At 41.8% G+C, this 21,603-nt stretch overlaps 1 protein-coding gene across 1 annotated transcript in view; it reads left to right on the top strand.

Annotated features, from left to right (window-relative positions):
* Positions 1-21,603, top strand: part of TAFA4 (TAFA chemokine like family member 4) — a 168,591-nt gene that overhangs the window by 36,183 nt on the left and 110,805 nt on the right. The window contains exons 2-3 of the mRNA XM_077770588.1: positions 7,947-8,080; positions 13,902-14,017. Of these exons, the coding sequence (XP_077626714.1) occupies positions 8,067-8,080; positions 13,902-14,017 (130 nt within the window). The 5' untranslated portion in view covers positions 7,947-8,066. The remainder of the gene's footprint in view (positions 1-7,946; positions 8,081-13,901; positions 14,018-21,603) is intronic.

Here is a 21,603-nt window from a genome sequence, read left to right as displayed (position 1 = left end):
AGGAGAGAGAGAGAGAGACAGCGTGAGCAGGGGAGGGTCAGAGAGAGAGGGAGTCACAGACTGAAACAGGCTCCAGGCTCTGAGCTGGCAGTCAGCACAGAGCCCGATGCGGGGCCCGAACCCACGAACCGCGAGATCATGACCTAAGCGAAAGTCGGACACTTAACTGACTAAGCCACCCAGGCGCCCCATAGACTGGAATTAGTCTTAATTTTGTTTTCCGTCTGCATGTCCTGGGATAAAGCCACTAACTGGTATGCTTTCAGTAGATACAGGCGGGGTATTTTGAGCATCTCTAAATAGCCTGGGGACCTTGGGTGGACTGTAACATGGGTCTGTGCTGTAGTAGTGACAGGGGAAGCAACAAATACTAAGTCCCAATATGGTCTTATGTTTATTATACTAGCATTCCCTATAAATAATTACCATTCTGTTTAGAAGCTGTTGTTATATTTTAGCTTTTTCTTATGATGCAGTTAGTGTTGATATTGTAATTAAAGTATTTAGCGGGGTGCTGGGTGGCTCAGTCAGTGAAGCTTCCAACTTCTGGCTCAGGTCATGATCTCATGGTTTGTGGGTTCCAGCCCCGCAGAGGGCTCTGTGCTGAGCCCTGGAACTCAGAGCCTGGAACCTGCTTTGGATTCTGTGTCTCCCACTCTCTGTCCCTCCCCTGCTCGCTCTCTATCTCTATCTTTCAAAAATAAATTAAAATGTTAAAATAAAAAAAGAAAATATTTAGATTCTTATGTTTCTTTAAAAATTTTTTACATTTATTTATTTTTGAGAGACAGAGTACAAGTGGGGGAGGGGCAGAGAGAGTGGGAGACACAGAATCCGAAGCAGGCTCCAGGCTCTGAGCTGTTAGCACAGAGCCTGGCGCAGGGCTTAAAGTAACAAACCATGAGATCATGACCTGAGCCAAAATTGGATGCTAAACTGACTGAGCCACCCAGGCACCCCTCTTATGTTTATTTAAAGAGAGCTTATATTCTATTTATAATTATGGCTTTATCAAAAAATTAAAACATCTACTTAACAAAAATGTAGATCAGTTAATATCAGCACTGTCAAAAGACTTTTTTTTTGGCCACAGGAGGGCACTGTTGGCAAACAAAAGATGGTTTTCGGGTTGAAATTTAATAAAGGTTTAGATTAAGCTCTTAGGAAGCATTTATCCCACTAATCGATTAAAATGGCCAATATTGTGTGCAGTGGGCATTGCCTTGCCGTATAATCCTGTCACGGCTGAATTTACTGTGCATATATGTCCATGAACTGCGTGTTATCTCCCTCAGAATCATACTGTTTTTCCTAGAATGCTCTGTGAGTCATTTTTACAGGTGGATGTCACCTTGGCGGGTCTTCTAGTTGAACTATATTAGTTTACAGGTGAGGAACTTAGGGTCATAGAAGTTAAATGACCATTCATTTAGGAGTGAAACTAAAGACTTACATTTGTTAATTTATTTCACAGCATATTTAACACCCATGATGTGCATGACATTATGTTAGAGATTAGGGTAGAGGAGAAATACAGTATCATCCCTCCCCTCAAGAGGTTTATTCTGGTTGTAAGTGAACAGACCCTGACCCCTGCCTCCACCCCCAACTCCTAACCCCTAACCCCATGCCCCAGCCAGGATCATAATGATTAAAGTAGTGGAGGCACTGTTAGCCATCTTTATGTACAACTTACCTTATGAATATTCTTTATGTAGATGTTAGACACATCACATAACAGCTTTTCCAGCAAAAACTCAAGTGCTTGGCAACTCGTGGGTAGCTTTCATAATGTTGTGTTGGTTATTTATTATGTTAAAATCCTTGGACACTCTGTTTTGATTATTTGAAAAATGAGAAACAAGGGGAAAATTTCCAATTAAAAACTGGCCTAATTAAAAGAAATAAACCTTCTGCAGTCAGGATAATTGGGCCTTGAGAGATTTATGGCTAAATTGCCATTACTGTTCCCATTGGTTCAGCCCCAGACCTGGGCGATTTCACTCGGACAACAAGCTTCGGAGTCGTGCTGGGTGTGCCTGAGTTTGGTGAGTGAGGTTTATTTTATGTAACTTGCCAGTTTGTTTTCTCTGTTTCCTGTATATAGGCTCTCGGTGACACCATTATCACTTGGTGATGATCACTTTTGTGCTTCTCATGGTCACTGGAAGGCTGGAGTTTCTCTTCATCAACAAAATGCACTGTTTGCTCATACTTCCACTCGAAAGGATTGTGTCACTACGCTTAAGTAACGATGCTGTGTGGTTTTAAGAACGTTTCTGTTCTTAAAATGGCAGTGTGTGAACCTTATAGTAACACAGCCTGTCTGTTTAATTTATTTAAATCATCTCCGACTGGAAGAGCCTTTTTAAAGAACTTTCTACCACCTAATTTAGATGAGATGGTATGGCTAATACTTGAAATTAAAATGCCACTTATGAAATGTTTAATATTTAATAGACACAGTTATTGTCTTTAATGGCTCATTTACAACATGCTTTAATATGTTGTAAAATGGTTCAGTAGTAAATTCCTCATAGATGTTTTTAAGCAAGCAATAAAAAAGCAATTTATGACATGTATTTACCACATTCTGGCAGAAAAGCGTGTCCCCTCTAACATATGACGGTGAACATGCTCTAAATTACTAAGTAATCCCATGCATCGTGTGATAATTATAAATGATAGCCCAGTGGAGGCATCCACCTTGGATCAGCGTTTGAAATATATTCATATAAGCGTCAATAACCTATTAAATACACTTACCTTCATCAGCTCACTCTTAAAAATAGGAAGCTCATTGATACTTGTTTCAGGATACATTTGTCAAGAGAAGGGTTATGTTTGCTTTTACGTATTTTTGTGGAAAAGCTGCTGGAAAATTTCCGGAAGACAATTCAATGTGGTTTCGTTATTTAAGCAACTGGAAATGGAAACATCTTTCCTCATTTATGTCTGAAAAAATGATGAATGAATTTATGTAGGCAACCTCCATTTCAAAATTCCCACTGTTTATCAGACAAGACATCACTTAGTGGGATCATCTTTTCTTGTGTTTTCTACTCATAGAACCTTCCTTGCCTTTTTTTTTTTTAACTCCCCAAACCCAGGTTGCTAATTTATGATACATTTCTCACTTACATCATCTCCTATCTTGATTGAGTAGAAATTAGTGTGGTAAAATGATTTATCACAACATCTAAACTTTTAAGGGTTGTATCAATTGCTGGGAGAATTATGCTAACTTGCTTGCTGATCCCTGGGGGACTGAGAATGAGAGTCTCTCAGTAGATCCCACCATGGGAGGTCAGACGCACTGATGGTGAGTCTGGAAATAGCCAATTACTGGAAAGTGCCCACTTGGCAGGTGATGCAAGGTAGAACTTGTGACCACTTGCCAGTGGGCAGGCGGGAAGGGGCAGTGCTGTTTGGAACTGTTGGCCTTATTATTATTATTTTTCTGAGAAAGTTTTTTTATGTCTTTATTTTATTTAGAGAGACAGAGACAGAGAGCAAGCGGGGGAGGGGCAGAGAGAGAGAGGGAGACACAGAATCCGAAGCAGGCTCCAGGCTCTGAGCTGTCAGTACAGCACACCCATGGACTGTGAGGTCATGACCTGAGCTGAAGTCAGACACTTAACCAACTGAGCCACCCAGGCGCCCCCTGCTTGCTTTGTTATTAAGCGAGAATCTGCTATGCTGTTTTGTTGAAGAAATGCTTCCAAATTGGAGCTTGTCAGGAAATGAGTCTGGGAGAACGAATAGACAAAATCCACAAAAGTAATTTAGCCTTCGTGTGTTACGTTCTGGCTCTGGTGTGTTTTCTCTGAAATGTTTTAGACAAGTTCCGATCTGAAGTGTGGTTGTCTCCCATCTGTTGGAAAAATGGCAGCTTCAGCCCTGAAGGACTTGAGAATTCTTGCATGTTTGGTCTTAATTTGGAAAATGACATAAGACTTTAATAAAGTGGCAGCAAATCAGAAGCCCGCAGTGATTCTGATTCACTGTTTTCCCCCAGCTTTTCCGAGAGGAAGCAACATTTATTTAGGGGTTAATATCTGACACCTTCTGCTCCAAGCCGGGATCTGCTCGCACATTTAGTCTGATGGCCTACACACATGTTTCCAGACAGAATTCCCATCTTTAGGATGCTGATCAAGGTCTTGAATTCCTGAAGAAGATATATTTTCAGTCTATTTACGAAAGCATGAAAAGAGACTCATAGTTTTTGGAATTAATTTTACAGGAACTGAAACAGCAGGTACCTTGGTGCCAGATGGCTTGAATTTGAATCCTGACATAGCTGCTTGCTGGCTGGGTGACCTCGGGCAAATCACTTACTCTGTCTGTGCCTTACTTTCCTCATCTGCGTATCAGGATATAAATAAATGCTACTAATATTTTATTTTTGTGTTTTAAAATTTTTTTTAATGTTTATTTATTTTCAAGAGACAGAGATAGAGACAGAGAACACACAGGGGAGGGCCAGAGAGAGAGGGGGACACAGAATCCAAAGGAGGCTCCAGGCTCTGAGCTGTCGGCACAGAGCCCGACGTGGGGCTCAAACTCACTAACTACGAGATCATGACCTGAGCCGAAGTTGGACGCTTCGCTGTCTCAGCCTCTCAGGCACCCAATCCTACTAATATTTTAAAGTGCTTTAACACAGGGCCTAGCACTGGGAGTGCTTCTTGTGGGGGCTTGGCTGAATGCTCAGAGTTGAATTAACCAGAACATTCCAACTATCAACTCTCCTTGTTGTTAGAATTGGTAATAAATTCTAAATCACTTTTGTATGTCTTATGAATTGAAAGCTTTTAATTAGATATGTAACTTCTTATTTTACATAATTTCTGACTTAATGAAAAGTTGAAAGAATAGTACAAAGAACTCCTGTATACCCTTTACCCAGATTCACGAATTGCTTACATTATGCTCCTTGGTTTTTATAGCCATACATTCACTCTTCTCTATCTTCCTTTCCCCTTCCCTCCTTTTTAGTTTTCCCCCCTCAGAATCATTTGAAAATAAGTTGGAGGCATTTGCTTTTTATTCTTAAATATTTTAAGAGTATTTTTTTTAGTAACGAAGACATTCTCTTTCTTATATACAGTATCATCCAAATCAGGAAACTTAATGTTGATACAACACTGTAATGTGTTCTACAGGCTAAAAATTGTTAATCGTTGGAACAATGTCCTTTATAGCAGTGTCTGTATATGTGTGTATGTTGTGTGTGTATGTACTTCATTCTGAGGATGGCTCTGTGTGAGTGTGTGTGTGTGTGTGTGTGTGTGTGTTTCTGGTCCCAAGATCCATTGTACCATCAGAATTGCATTTTGTTGCCATGTGTCTCACCTTTATTTGAAACAGTTCCTCAGATTTTTTTTTCGGTCTTTCACAACCTTGATACTTTCAAAAGCAATTACGTTTTTAGAGTGTCCCTCAAATTTGAGTTAGTCTGATTTTTCGTCCTGATTAGATCTAGCTTTAAGGTCATTGTGTCTTCCAATTCTAAAAGGAACTGTGATATATCATCACTGTAAATTTGTAGCCTGGAAAGCTGAGTTGGCACTTGATGCTATCCAGATTGACGTGTGTGGAGTGAGGCGGCTCTAGTAAAACCAACACAGATATTCTGAGGCTGCTTATCTGCAACAAGTAAATGACGATTCCTAAAGAATAATCTCCTTAGGGGATTCGCCCTACTCCTGGTGAGGGCAAATAGACCCAGAGAAAAGAGAAAGGCAAAACTTCACTATTTCCTTGATAAGAAATCAACTGTAGGCAGAATTTTTTCCAGTGTACCAGGGAAAGAAATTAAACGTTTGAAGAATGGTCTACTGTGGCTGGAAATCTTCAAGTTTCTTGGTACTAGGAAACATAAACAGGGACTATGCTCCTTTGTTGGAAGAGAGTGACTATCTCTACACAGTACCACCACGTGAGGGAAAAGATAAAAAATGTAGCCCGACGTCTAAATGCCTAGTCTTTTAAGTTCATTCTGAGAATGACAGGGCACCTGAAAACATTTTTTTGTTTTTTTAAGTTGAGACATGGGCACAGTCTTTCATCGTGGAAAACACAGAGACTATTTAAAAACAAACAAGTTTGGAAGCAGAGGGGTAGAATGGACTGTACTATGGCTTGAAAACAACAGAGAGAGAAAAGCAATGACCAGAAGTAAATGCTTTTGGGGCCAAGCGCGAAATTATTCATGGTCTTGATTGCACTCAAGTTTGGAAGTGACAAGAAAGAGTTAATCCTTTGAAGCCATCGCCCAGGAGGCACCCTGGGAAAATCTGACCGAATGAGTTACTGCCCAGCCTAAAATTAAACTCCTGGCTCCTTGTCTGGCATACAAACGATGAGATCACATTTCTTTTCACTGATGGGTCCATTTTTTTAATGAATTGAAGAAAGAATCCCCAGTGGTTCCTTTTGTGTGAAGAAAGCAAGATAAATATTAGCTAGGAAAGGTCATTTTGGTTTCCGATATGTGGGAAGTTCATTATGATGGATACTGATAAATTATACTGTGTATTTCTTTCCGATAACGGAAGGTCACGCTGTGCCCTTGGGTGGACATCAGGACAAACATACTTAATAAAGTTGGAGGATGTGGGAGATGAACAGTTTCCAGTATTTTCTTTCCCCCAAATACCTTAGATTTATGCAGTTACTCAAAGCCTCTTCCCTCTTGTTGAGCTATTCACTCAAGGTCGACTCTTCCTTCCTTAAGGCCCGGAGGGGTGGGTCTGGGTTCTTTAGTCAAATGTGTAGTTATCTTCAGGGGTGTGTAAAGAAGTGAAATGTCTCACTTGTGCTTTGTGGCGGATTTGTAATGGGTTCAGCAGGATTCTGAAGTAACTAGACTGTGTTGCAGCGAACATTTTTATCTCATATTTGCAACTGTAATATTTACTGGTGCATATCATCATTTTTCTCTGATCTCCACCCCTGGGAGGGGTCTTTAACTTAGCCGCGTTAAATCTGGTGTCGTTTCGAGGTGCCTGGGTGGGTGAGTCGGTTAAGCACCTCACTGTTGATTTCAACTCAGGTCATGATGTCATGGTTTGTGGGATTGAGCCCTGCTTTGAGATCTGTGCTGACAGTGCAGACCCTGCTTGGGATTGTCTCTCTTGCTTTGCCCCTCTCCTGCACTTGCTCTATCTCTCTCTCAAAATGAATAAATAAACTTAAAAAAAATGGTGTAGTTTCAAGGTCCGTTGTTCTTTCTCAACACGTCCTTGGTTTGGGATCATCTGAATCCTTCTTGCAAAAATGTTTTTGCTGAGTGGAAAACTCCTTTTAGGTCTGTGCATTAAAAGACCTTGTAGAATGTCAGTTACGGTATTAACAAGTGTTCTTTCTTTGTATTTTGGTGTGATGGTGTATTTTGGTGTGATGGTATATTTTGGAAAGACATTTGCCCTCCTCCTTCATTAACATCTTTCAAAAAGGATCCTCACAGATTATTCAGCAACATTTTCAGGTTTGCGTCACACAAAGCTAGGCATTCAGATCTTCGTGCTGGGTTTTCCACTGGGCTGTGAGCTTGGGCACGTTGCAGAACTCTTGGAAATGGACTCTCTCTAACTTCTGTTTTCGTCCTGTTTTTTAACGAAATGGGAAGAATGGAATTTCACATCATGAATGGTTTGGGGTCCTCCGTCAAGTTTTCAATGCCTTTGCTGCTGAGAGAACTTCTACTTCGAAGTTGTGTTCTGTTAACCAAACCTGTGGCTTGTTAATGAGTGTAGGATTCTGTATACTTTCCCCCTCATGTATCAGGACACTGCAAATGTGGGTGCATTTGCTTGCCTACCACGGTCCTGCAGCTAACTACATGTTTCATTGTAAAAAACATTATTTTGTTACCAGAAATCTGTATCCTTTCAACTTTAAAATGCTAATGCCTTCCCATGTTTTTGTTTCTTAAATAGGTCTTTCCAAGCTAGGATAATTTTTTGGAACTGCAGAAACTGTTGGCGATAGCGACAAATGGGAATTTGGAGTTGGTCTGAAATTCATCCGGAAATAATTGTGTTTGACTGGAACCATATATGAAGTCACCAAGGTAAAATGATTTTAACAGACACCTAGGGAGGGTTTCTTTATGAAGCATTGAGAATTCAGCAAAATGGAGTATCCTGGAGTTGATGATCTTTGATAAAAGGTTTCTTTCACATTGAATGTTTGAGTATTTTGGGAATCCCAGTTTTTCAAGTTTTAGCTCTCGTGTTACAAATCATTTCAGTTTGTAAAGCAGTGCCTTGGCTCCTCTGTGAGGTGAAAGGGGAAATTTTAAAGATAAGCCAATTTTGTCTTACTTTTGAACAAAATGTTCAAGGTAGAAGACATTGAAGCTGAAGTATTGTGGTAGGTCAGAAGTCCTTTTACTGGGGGTCTTGATTATTGCCTAAAATAAAAAAAGATTGTTGAATAGCTGTTCACTCATTCCCAGATCTTTTTCTAGACAGTGACAGCTCTTGTTGTCAAATACTTGTAAGATAATGAATCAGGGATCATCCCCTAGGATTGGAATGGGTGCCCTTGAGGTTTTGGGGTTGGGGTTTGTTGTTCGGATTCAACCAGGTAAAACCGGAAGAGCATTCTGATACTGTTGGACAGAAGGAATTGAATTCAGGGAACATACGTAAAGGGAGAGTCAGAGAAGTCGAGCAGAAGATGTGGAGGCAGCCCAGGGATAAGGAACAGTGGAAGGCTACTTCCATCCAGCCTCGTAGAACAAAGGAAGGAAGTCATGTTTGCCAGCACTTGGGGAAGGGGACCCTTGGTGGGAGCTAGAACCGTAATGGGCCTTCTGGCAGGAACGGGCACCATGGAGGAGAAATGACTACTGCCCAAGATGGAGAAGGTGGGGAGAAACACCCCCATCCTTTTTATGCTACTCTCCAGTCTTTAGATACTCTCTCCTATTGGTTAGAGCCCGCTGATTCAGGGGCCTGGGAATTGCATCCTGTTGGAGTGACCCAGGGGAAGGGAAGAGAAGGGATCTTAGGGCAAAACAGGCTCCGTCAGGGATAGGCTTCATATATGAAACCACTTCCTGTGACATTTTAATGAGCATGGCATGGTCTTTTTATCCCTCAGAGGATGAGTCTTCTCTTGAGGATGACTACGCAGCCCCACAAAGTAAATGATGCATATTGCGTGTGCCATCTTCTATATGAATACGGATAGTAGTGGACACTATGGTGCACTGCCCAGCTTCCCCTTTAGGAATGAAGGATTTATTCCCTCACTGTTGGGAGTACTGCAGAAGGTGGCCTGCAGCTTCTTTGAATTATCCTCACTTCAAAGAGCTCCCTTGCCTAAAATCATGCCTCTTTCTAGGGGTAGCTCATATCCAGTGATGTATCACCATGGAAAAGGTCTGGCCTCTCACCCCAGCTTGGGATCACTGAAAAGGGGCATCTCAGCTGTGTAATTCTCTATTGGGTTGTCTGAGGCCTTTTCCTCCTTCTGTCCTGCCTTCCTTCTTCCTCCATAGGTAATAACCCCGGAGCACCCCTTAGTTCATGTCCTGCTCACCAATTCCCAACCTTGATATGCAGATTGTCTTAAATATACTCTCCAAATTTTGTAACCCCCCTTCAGACAAGTTTGAGTGATACAGAGACTGATAAACATGGAAACAAGATTTCACTTGTACCTTAGGTTGGAGAGCTTATAGCTCACCTGAAAGACCCAGTCTGAATTTGGAGATTAAATTAAGTGGTACTTAGTGGTTAGAGACAGGGGAGCCAACCCACAGAGCAGAAGAAAGTTATTTAATGATACTGAGTGGAGGGTAAAGAATTAAGAAGCCAATGGGCATCTTCCCCTTCTTCTCCCCCATGGTCCTCCGTTGAGTTCCTCCTAACCCACCTGTACATGCAAACATATGGTATCTGTCCTTCTCTGCTTGACTTATTTCGCTCAGCGTAACACCCTCAAGTTTCATCCACGTTGCTGCACATGGCCAGATTTCATTCTTTCTCATTGCCATGTAGTATTCCATCCTATAGATAAACCACATCTTCTTGATCCATTCATCAGTTGATGAAGTCCGTGTTGTTTTCAACTGCTGAGTATGGCAGTTTATTTGTTATGCAGAAATTGAACACGCATACCCCATTTATCTGATTCCTTAAGAGTCTTCCTTTTGGGGTCACTAATTGCTGCAAACTGGAAGCCAGAGTGCCTGATCCAACCTGCACATGTGTTTAACTTCATCTGTTTTGTGTTCTGTGTTTAAAATAAAGCAAACAGAGTTCGTTGCCAACATATAAAATGTGCTCATTGCATTTTCTCTTGAGAAGTTAGTCTTGGTGTCCCTGGGCCCATATTTCTGGGCTACAGTAACAGTCCAGGGGGGCAGCTGCTGCCCCGAGGTAGCCTCCACACTCCCTGCCGCTCACCAGTGCCTCGGGTCTCGTCAGTCTACACCTTCTCTTGTAGGCACTTGAATTTTTGACACTTGGGTTAGAGCCTTTGTAACAGATTGTTCTAATATTGGAATTAACAACTGGAATTTTAAAACACAATGGGTGGGTCAGAGCGCTTCATCCACAAGTTCCGCAAATATGGAATTTTGAAACTACACGCTTTCCCCAATTAGTGTTATATTAATAATCAATTCCCTAAAATGATAATATAATTAATTAGTTGATTCTTGAACAACACATGGGTTAGGGCAGTTGAGTCCTCCGAAACTTAACTACTAGGAGCCTGCTGTTGACTGGGGCACCCAGGGGGTTGTCAGTTAAGCATTCAACTTTGGATCAGGTCATGATCTCACAGCTTGTGAGTTTGACCCCAGCGTTAGGCTCTGTGCTAACAGCTCAGAGCCTGGAGCCTGCTTCAGTTTCTGTGTCTCCCTCTCTCTCTGCCCCTCCCCCACTCGCTCACGTGCTCTCTCACTCTCTCTCAAAAATAAATAATAAAACATTAAAAAAAAAAGAGCCTACTGTTGACCGGAACACTTACCAATAAACAGCCAGTTAGGCATGTTTTATATGCTATATGTATTATATACTGTGTTCTTACAATAAAATAACCTAGAGAAAAGAGAATGTTATTACGATAATCATAAGGGAGAAAAAGTACAAAACTTCAGGTAAGTGGACCTGCACAGTTCCATTGTGTGTTGTCCAAGGGTCAACTGTAATAGTACCGCACATTCAGGTAGACCCACATATTTGCCGCTTTTTGAACTTCTCCTAGGGTTTGTCTCCTGTGTGTACAGGATGAAGTGGGGGAGATAGAAGATGTTGCTTTTAGAAATGAGAGCATGTGTAGGGCCTTCACAGCAGAGACTTGATGTTTCCATGTCAGTTTATAATGCTCAGGATTTCCAAGGCAAAGGGCAAAAAGAAGCCAACACTTGGTGTGTTTTTTAATGCCGAGTTGTTCAAAGATGATATTAGAAACTTGTCTTCCCGTCGCTGCTTCAAAGGCAGACTGAGTCTCATATCAAGGAACAGTATGATACCTTTTCAGCAAGATCTTTGTGACTAAATTGGGAGAGTCCAAGAGAGAAGGGTGGGGGTAGAACCTGTTCTCTGGAGTATGAGTTGGGTTTTAGGTGCCCAAGGCAGTGCTTTCCCTTAAGCACAGACTCAGGGTTCTGGCTAAATGGCTGAGGGCAGTCATGGGCTCTAGACCCTTCCTTCCAGACCTTCAGGAGCTTTGACCCTAAGGAGGCAAACAGGAAGCCAAGCCCATGTCTTTATTGTCTGTCCATGAGTGTTTATACGTGAGATACATATATGTAGGGGATTCCTTTGATCCACTCTGCTGAGTTCCATCATGGACGACATGATACATGTGCCTAATATCACTGGAGTTCCAAATGCCAATCTCTCTGACTTTTGCTTAAAAAAGTTGATTAACAAAATTGAAACAAAAAAGTCAATCATGTTCTGTCTGATTTCCCTGTAATGTCAAAAAGGGCAGGAAATTGGGGAGATGTCAATTATTCTCCAATTGAAATAAAAAGAAAATGGGGCACCTCGGTGGCTCGGTTGAGCATTCCACTCTTGATTTGGGCTCCGGTCATGGTCCCAGGGCCCCAGAGTCCTGTCTTCGTCTCTGTGCTAAGTGTGGAGACTCTTAAGGTATTCTCTCTTTCTCCTTCTGCCCCTCTCCCCAGCTTACCCATGCTCTCTCTCTCTCTCAAAAAAGAAAGAAAGGAAGGAAGGAAGAAAAGAAAGAGAAGAAAGAAAATAAAATTTGGTGGGGGAGAATGCATTTTTGATATGTTCTTTTTATTTAATTTCTTTTGGGTTTGTTTGAGAATAATAGACTATGCATCCACATGAACTGAATTATCCTTGAGCAACTGTTTTGATAGTGTCCATCCCTGTGAAGCTAAGTTTATCTTTCCAGCTTCATTGAGATATAATTGATACATAATATTGTGTATGTTTAAGGTATACAATGCATTGATTTGATAAATATATGCAAATTACAGAATGATGACCACCATAATATTGGCTAACAGCTCCATCCTCTCACATAATTACGATTTCTTTTTTGTAGTGAGAACATTTAAGATCTCTTAGCAACATTCAAGTATATGATAAAGTATTATTAGCTGTAATCACCGTGCTGTACATAAAACCCCCAAACTTGTTAATCTTATAACTGAAAAATTGTACCTTTTGATCAATATTGCCCCATTTTTTTGACCTCCCAGTCTTTGCTAACTACACTCTATTCAGTTTCTCTGAGTGTCTTTTTTAAATTCCACATATAAGAGGCGCTTGGGTGGCTCAGTTGGTTAAGTGTCCGACTTTGGCTCAGGTCATGATCTCACGGTTTGTGGATTCGAGCCCCGCGTCAGGCTCTGTGCTGACAGCTAGTTCAGAGCCTGGATCCTGTCTTTGGATTCTGTGTCTCCCTCCCTCTCTGACCCTCCCCTGCTCATGCTGTCTCTATCTCTCTCTCAAAAATAAATAAAACGTTAAAAAAATTTTACATTCTACATATAAGTGTGATCAAATAGGACTGGTCTTTTTCTGTCTTATTTCCCTTAGCATAATGACCTCAAAATCCATCTGAATTGTTGCAGATGAAAGGATGTCATTTTTCATGGCTGAATAATATTCCACCATGTGTATATACCACATCTTCTTTATCTTTTCATCTGTTTTATTTTATATTTACCTGTACTTGCTTGTATTCCCACTAAACTTTGAGGCTAATAATCATATATTAATATATAGTCAGAGAAACCAGGAGAAAACTCTCAGGTTGAGTGTGACAATTTCTGTGGTTTCTTTGAAATGCAGAAACTATGTCTATTTTATTCTAATCCCAGCTTTAAGTATGTAGCTTTCTCATTTCATGATATAAAATAGTATATTACCCCCCTGTTCTATCTGGACAAGTCAGTCTACACACTGGGGCTTCATAAATAGACTTTTCATTTATTAAAAAAATTTTTTAAATATTTATTTTTTCAAGACAGAGAACAGAGCATGAGAAGGGAAGGGGACGAGCAGGGGACACAATCCGAAGCAGGCTCCAGGCTCTGAGCTGCCAGCACAGAGCCCAACTTGCGCTCGAACTCATAATCCATGTGAGATCATGACCTAGGTGAAGTCAGCTGCTTAACCAACTGAGCCACCCAGGCGCTCCTAAATAGACTTCTCATTGAAGCACATTGCTAACATGGAAAACTTGTGTTATATAAAGTGTTCATTGAAAATTGAGTTAATACGTAGTGCAAATCAGATGTGCTTGGCCTTCACTTTCCTTGGGGGAGAAGTCCAGCACTGGGACATGTCCTGCAGCTTTCTCCCAGAGTCTCCCAGATCCTGTTTGCATGTTTGCCCGAGAGACTCACCTCGCTGAGGGCTCACTGACTTTGTTTCCTGCTTTCTCTCCAGGATGAGAGTCTATGCTAAGTCAGTGTTGCTGTCGCACTGGCTCTTTCTGGCCTATGTGTTAATGGTGTGCTGTAAGCTGATGTCCGCCTCGAGCCAGCACCTCCGGGGACACGCAGGTAAGCCCTTTAAGCTCATTATGTGCCGCTGAGATCAATTAATAAAACCCTTTCAAACGTCAGAGTCCATGTTTTAGACACAGGCAATTGACAAGAGCTTTTGATGATATATAAATAATCAGAGGAAGCATGAAATATATCAGAGCAAATCAGTTCAGTGGTTTGGTGCTTAAAGAATGTTGTCGCAGACATTTTTAAAGATGTTTTCCAGGTTTTTTTCCTTTTCCTTTCCTGCATACATTTCCATTCTTACAGTGATTTTTCTCAAAGAATCGCAGAAAGCCAGCAGCACTTTCTCTGTGCATGTATTACTCCTGTAGCTTCCTTTGAAGGCAGAACACTTTTTTTGGTAAACTTAAACACTTCCACGGCTAGAGTGAAGCTTTCAGATAATCTAAGACCTTTTCAACATGTGTGGAGAAAAGATGGTGACTGGTTTAAAAAAATAAAGAGGAAAGAAAAGAAAAAGCAGTGGTAGCTTTTGTATAGGACCTAAAATAAAATATGTCTAAACTTTTAGAGGATCATCCTCGTAACTTCTAGTGAGACCCTTGTCTATACTTTGCTTATTTCTAAAAAAAAAAAAAGGATGAAAATAATCAGTTAAGTATCTGTGTGTGCAGGTGTGTGTGTGTGTGTGTTCCCCCCACCCCCCACCCCCTTTCCTTGTTACATCTACATTGAAAGTGATACAGACTTGGAAACTCCACAGTGAATTGTGTTTTCCTGGGTAATTCACATTTGTATGTGGACTTATTGCCGGATAATTAATTTACTGTCTTTGCTTCGATAGTATGAGGTGTGAGAATGCTAGGCTTGCTTTGACTGCTTAGTGAAAAAGTGAATCTTGAACCCTTATACCAGGCATATGTCAGAATCATAAATTCTCTCCCATAGATCTTATCTGAGTTTATCAGATATCCCTACCTTCAGACATACAATAGGTTGTGCTTTCCGCTCTGTTGTTCTCGTATATAAAGGTTAAGACATAATTTTAGGCTTCACATGAGTTTAAAAATCTCTCACGACTCAATGTTCCCATCTCAAGTGAGAGTTCAGAGAAGAAGGGAAAAATAATTGAAATTTTAATGAATCAGCATAAAATCAATAGCATTGGGCTGCTGGGAAGTACCTACAGCTAGCTGGTCATTGCACTGTGTATCTTTTGATGAGCTTGTTCTGAGGGATAGAGTGTTTGAAGTTATTAGTCTTATCTGTATCTCTTTTCTTGGGTGGAGGTTGAGAGGGTAGTAATCAGGCAGAGCATTTTAGTGGGGCAGGTTATCAAGAATAGATTTCCAGGCTTCCAGGAACTACACTTGTGGGATTGTGTTGGAAAGTGCTTAAAAGTTGAAGGAAGCAGAGAACATGACTGAACCTTTGATTTTTATCCATGTGGCAATCCTCATTTCTCTGAATGTAGAAAAATGCAGCCATAGGGACACATCTAAATTAAGATTAGAATTATATACACAAGAAGTACGAACAGTATCATTCATATGAGCAAAGGTTCAACAGCAGTTGGGACAGCAAGAAGTCAGAGCAAAGACTTAGCAAATTCTGCTAAGGAAATGAGATTTTCAACCCATGAATTCCTAGGTGATTTTATTTGGATTCTCAGCACATGCTCCTTAGCTTTTGGGGGACTTCTTCATTTTTGTAGTTTATTTTATTTTATGTTTAATGTTTTTTATTTATTTTTGAGAGTCAGAGACAGTGTGAGCAGGGGAGGGTCAGAGAGAGAGAGTGAGATACAGAATCCAAAGACAGGCTACAGGCTCTGAACCTAGCTATCAGCACAGGGCCCGACGCGAGGCTTGAATCCACGAACCTTGAACCCAGGAACCGTGAGATCGTGACCTGAGCTGAAGTCGATTGCTTAACCAACTGAACCACCCAGGCGCCCCCATCTTTGTGATTTAAATCCCTCTCACCTCTTGTCTAAACAATCATCACAGGAGCCAGGACTGGTTCCTGCCTGCAGGGGGCTCTGTTCTCTTATTCTTTTACCCTGTGTGTGTGTGTTTATGATATAAGGAATATAGAAAGAGATTTCTTCTGAGATATTGGCTCACACAACTGTGTAGGTTGAGATGTCTCGTGATCTGCAGTCTGCAAGGTGGAGACCCAGGAAAGCCAGTGGTGTGATTTGAAGGTCTGAGAGCCGAAGAGCCTGTGTGTACTCTAGTCCAGGTCTGAAGGGCTGAGAACCAGGAACACCAAGGGCATGAGAAGATTGATGTCCCAGCTCAACAGTCAGGCAAAGAACAAAGTCAGCCTTTTCCACCTTTTAGTTCCATTTAAATCCTCAAGGGATTGGATGAGGCTCAGCCACATTGGAGAGTGGCGTCTACTTTACTCAGTCCACCAATTTAAATGCTAATCACTTTTGGAAACACCTTTACAGACACACCCAGAAATAATATTTTTTAAAAAAATATTTATTTTGAGAGAGCAAGCAAGTGAGAAAGTGGGGTGGGGCAGAAAGAGAGAGAGAGAGGGAGGGAGGGAGAGAGAGAGAGAAAATCTCAAGTAGACTTTATGTTGTCATCATGGAGCCCAACTCATGTCTGGATCTCACCAACAGTGAGACCATGACCTGAGCTGAAATCGAGAGTCAGGGGCTTACCTGACTGAGCCACCCATGTGCCCCAAGACACTCCCAGAAATATGGTTTAATCAGATATCTGGGCATCCCATGGCCCAAGCAAGCTGACACATAAAACTGATCATCACAGCTATCCTGGAAAAAAAGAATGTGTATACCAGTATGTGTGTATGTGCTTGTTGCACTTGTATATTACTGTGCTCTTGTTTTGATTTTTTTTCCCCATTTAACAATAGAGTTTATAGATCTTTTCATTTGAGTGCTTATAGATCTATCACTCTCTGTAACACTGCATAGTCATCTATGGTATAGATGTGCCATAACTGATTTGATCACTCTCAGTTTTGTGGACATTTGGCTTGTTATCATATTTATACCAATATGTATGTTCCGACTTCAGATGAATTCCTAGTAGTGAGACACTGAGTGAAAGTGCATGTAAATGCATTAGTGAGAGTAGCCTAATTGCTGTAACCAAAAGACCAAGTGCACAGAAGGGCTCAACGAAGCGAAGTCTCGTTTTTGCTTACAAGTCTTGTGGGGAAGGAGGTAAATAGGGCGGCCGGATGATCATCCTGTACTTCTTTGGGACCCACGGTGGATGGAAGTACTAACATTTTCAACCTGTGGCGTCCCAGGTTGACTGAGAGTGGCTTCTATTCCAGCCACCTGGAAGGGGAGATGAGCGTGGGAAATTCACCTGGGAGGTGTTAATGGGGCAGTGTAGACGTGGGCTAATCACATGCGTATCCTGCCATTGGCTAGAGCAGAGAGAGGCCCCTAATCACACCTTGCTGCAGAGCAACTGGGAAACACTCTAGCTGTGGATACAGGGAGACGATTGCAACCTGAATTTTGGTCAGTATTCTGCAGTTTCTGACGCAGTGGTTAATGTTTTCATAGTGCCAGAGTGTGCCGAAACTTTGGGACTTATTTATACTTCCACCAATAGTAATTGTGTGATCGTGGCCATTTTCCCAAACCCCTGGTCAACCCTGGGTGCTGTCAAGTTTTAATTTTTTGCTGACTTGTTGTATGGGCTTGCATCTCTTTTTGACTGATGACTCTCTTACTGTGATTGTGGACTGTTTGTTTTTATTTGAGCTGTTGTACTCTCTATCCACTTTTCTGTTGGCTCTATTGATGGTTTACTCAATGATTTAAAAGTTTTTTTTTGTAGACTGAAGACCTTGGATCACTCTGACCATCCCCTTCCTCCTTCCTTCCGTATTTTCCTTTTCCCCTCCCATTCTAGTGAGGCTGTGTATTCCATCGGTGTGTATGTGAGAGATGGGGGTTGGGGCCTGCTAGAAATTTTCACTACTGGCCTTCAGGACAAGCAAGCCAGTGGCCATGCAGTGGTTTTCTTCCTAGCATAAGAACTCAGCTGATAGAAAACTTGCTCAGAATCAACAGGGGTGTGGTGGGTTGGGGGAGGCTCTCTGTACCCTGACGCTGAGAAGCCCTAGTCAGATGTTGACCGCGCTCTGATGTAGGCAGCTCCGGAGCAGGAGCAAGCTGCAGAGGGTTAACTTCAGGAGCCTCTTCTTGAGTGTCCAGAAGGACTCCTGACACAGTCCCCAGGGCTCTGCGGTTGGTGCTGGCCAATTAAAGGAGCTGTGGCCCCAGGAAACCTTAGTTAGAAGTTTATTGGATGCTTTTAATGGGTTGGATTAGGAGAGTGGCTTGTTGATGGTTGCGTATAAACAAGGAGAGTTCTTTCTTTAGTTTTTTTAATGTTTGTTTATTTTTGAGTGGGGGAGGGGCGTAGAGCGAGGGAGACACAGAATCCGAAGCAGGCTCCAGGCTCTGAACTGTCAGCGCAGAGCCCCACACGGGGTTTGAACTCACAAGCTGTGAGATCATGACCTGACCCCAAGTCAGATGCTTAACCGACCGAGCCACCCCGGGGCCCCTAAACAAGGAGAATTCTTCCAACACTCTCGAAGATAGTGAGCCAGAAGGTGCGACTCATTCCCAGTTTTGCAAGATGAGGTGTTAGGTGTGGCTTGCGGTTTTCATTTCAGGTCAAGCATTAAAAAACCAAACCTAACAAGACGCCACCTCATTTTCTTGAGACAGGTGGTAGGAGTCTTTCTTGAAGACACATGGCCTTCAAGTGCTTGCACCAAAGTTCACAAGTGGTGCTTTTAAGGGATTAGAAAACACAAAAAACCATCCTTCTTCATTTTTTAACGTCTTTCTTGACGTGATGATGGAGTGTGAGACCACATGGACTTGGGTAGCCTCAAGCTATAGAAATGGTGAAAGGGTCAACTGCTAGGTCAGTTTCTTTTCCCGGAAGCCAGAGTTACTTCTTCAGCTAACGATTTGTCCTTTTCTTCTTTTTTCCTTTTTTTTTTTTTTTTCCCCCTGTAAGTAGCACCGTTTCCCCGCAAGAGGGCAGCAAACAACGCAGTGGAAAGGTGGCAGCCAGCTCCAAGCTTGAAAATTTCTCAAGTTATTTATTGTTTGGGACAGTAAATACCCTACGTCCTTGAGATTTATTCCTAGGAGTAATTGGACACTTCAAAGAAATTAAAAATTCCCCCTTAGAAGATAGAACCATAGCTCCTTTTCTGATCTAGGAACTCAGGGGCTGCTGATGTGCAAATTCATTTCAGTGGCTCTGTTTGCCCAGGGAGCTTTAAGTCTGACCTGGTTTGGGGTTTTAAATGACACCAAATGCTGTGGTGCTTAGCTACTATTTAACATCATCTGTTTTGGTGTAAAGCCTCCTATGTGATGTACTCTGTCCGGGTGTAAATAGGCCCTGCGTAATTGGAGCACACGTGGGAATAAAGCCATAAAGGGAACCAAGTATTTGGACTGTGAGGTTAAATATAATCCTGATTCTGCACGTCTGGCTGTATGACTTTGTCAAGACCACTTAACCATTCTGAACCTGCTTCATCATCTGAAAATGGAATGTTCTTCGTGTTTACCTTAGGAGATTATTGGGATGACAGAATAAGAAAAAGTAGTTGGATGGATTAGCACATAGTAAACACTCAATAAAAGGTAGCTATTTATATATTTAGAGGCATCCAGAATGAGAGGGAGTCTGGAAACTTTCATCTTTGAGGAACAGTTGGGAATTGTGTGGGTACAAGGAGATAGATCAATGCCTTGAGAGGTCAAAGCTTTATCATGTACAAGAGAAAGAGGCTTGGTTTTCTTGGTTTGAAAGGCTGACTGTAATGAAGAACATTGCTTTATGAAGACTGACGTTTCAGCTCAACTTTTAAGAAAGTAGGAGAAAAGGAATTTCTAACAAGGCTGCAGGAAGCTGGGGACAGAGTGACCCGGCAGTGCTGGAGGCTGGTCGGATGATGAGAATTGTGACAGGTCTGAGATCTCACCCTACTTGCCAGCTAATGAGTCCTCTAGTCACACTTTTCTGGGTGCTGGCCGAAGACATGAAATGCCCAGGTCAGATACAAGGGATTGTACTGTTCGTGGCAGTGAGCCGTGGGAGCTTCACATGTGCTTGGTTCCCCCACTCCCTCCCTCTGTACTTGGGCTGTTTATTAACTCTCTTTGGGACTCAGTCTCTTCTGTAAAGTGGAGATAATATAAGATAAAAAGAGTCCTGTTAGGTTTGTAATTAGGGGTCTTTCACAGGCATACCATGTTTGATTATACTTGGTTTTATTGTGCTTTACAGAATTGGTTTCTTTCTCCCTTCGCTTCCCTTCGCTTCCCTTCGCTTCCCTTCGCTTCCCTTCCCTCCCCTTTCCCTTCCCCTTTCCCTTCCCCTTTCCCTTCCCCTTTCCCTTCCCCTTTCCCTTCCCCTCTTTGCTTCCTTCCTTCCCTCCCTCCAGTTGAAAGTTTATGGCAACCTTGTGCAAGCGAGTGTACCAGCACCATTTTTGCAATAGCATTGACTCACGTCACATCTCTGTGTCACATTTGGGTAATTCTGGCAATATTTCAGACTCTCTCATTATTGTATTATGGTGATCTGCAATCAGTGATTATGACTCACTGCAAGCCTGGATGATGGTTAGCATTTTTGTATTTTTAAGGTATGTACATTGTTTTTTAGACATAATGATAATGCACACTGAAAAGACTATCGTGTATTGTACGCATAGTTTTTCTACGCACTGGGAAACAAAATCCATTTGTCTTTATTGTGGTGTTGACTGTATTGCAGCGGTCTGGAACTGCACCTGCTGGATCTCCGAGGTGTGCCTGTATTCACGTCTGGAAAGTGCTAAGAATTGTGTTTGCCTAGTTGGTGCTCAGTGAATGTCAGTCTCTTTACTGAAACCTGCCTTCTCTTTTTGAACGTATTCTATTTTATAGTTATATGTACTGTTAAAATTTATGGTGACTTAGGTTTCCTATTTTCTGTATTATAAATGATGATGAAAATTTGAATGTTGTGGTTCTCTGCTTTGGTGTGTCAGGAATGCAATCCTTAGGAAGAATGAAACAGTAAATGTGTGGTAAACAGACGTTTGCTGGGCCACTCAGGAACAGTGGCTCATAAACGACATTCATGGACAAGGCCTTGGTAATTCTCTCTCTCTTCTATACCTGGTTCCTCTCATATCATAATATAGTTACTTCTGGTGATCGCTCTCTTCCTGGAGCAGGTCTTCTATCAAAATTCTTTTTACACAGTTGTCTGAGGAGTTAAAGAGCTTACCTTGAATCCGCTGGGTCTTGATTGCTTTCAACTGAAAATAACCTTTCTGCCAATGTGGTGCATCTTGGGGGTGGTCAACACTTAGCCCGTACAGGTGCCTTGCGTTATTTTTAACTTAGGATAGATTGAAGAGTAGTTGTTGCATCTAAGTTTAAGCTCGTGTTTCTGGCTCCCATAATGCCTGAAATTTTACAGGAACTCTGCAGGTACTTTTGATTGCAGTGACTATTTCAGCCCTAATTTTCTATAAGAAATTTCTTTCCAGAATGAGTTAAGTGGGGAATTCACTTTCTACTACAGGAGTGTTTTTTGAGGAGGTTC

The sequence above is a fragment of the Crocuta crocuta genome, unplaced genomic scaffold, assembly GCF_008692635.1.
Source record: "Crocuta crocuta isolate KB4526 unplaced genomic scaffold, BGI_CrCroc_1.0 scaffold126, whole genome shotgun sequence".
NCBI lineage: Eukaryota > Metazoa > Chordata > Mammalia > Carnivora > Hyaenidae > Crocuta > Crocuta crocuta.
Note: the sequence above shows the minus strand (reverse complement) of the source record. Positions and strands in the feature narration are given on the sequence as shown.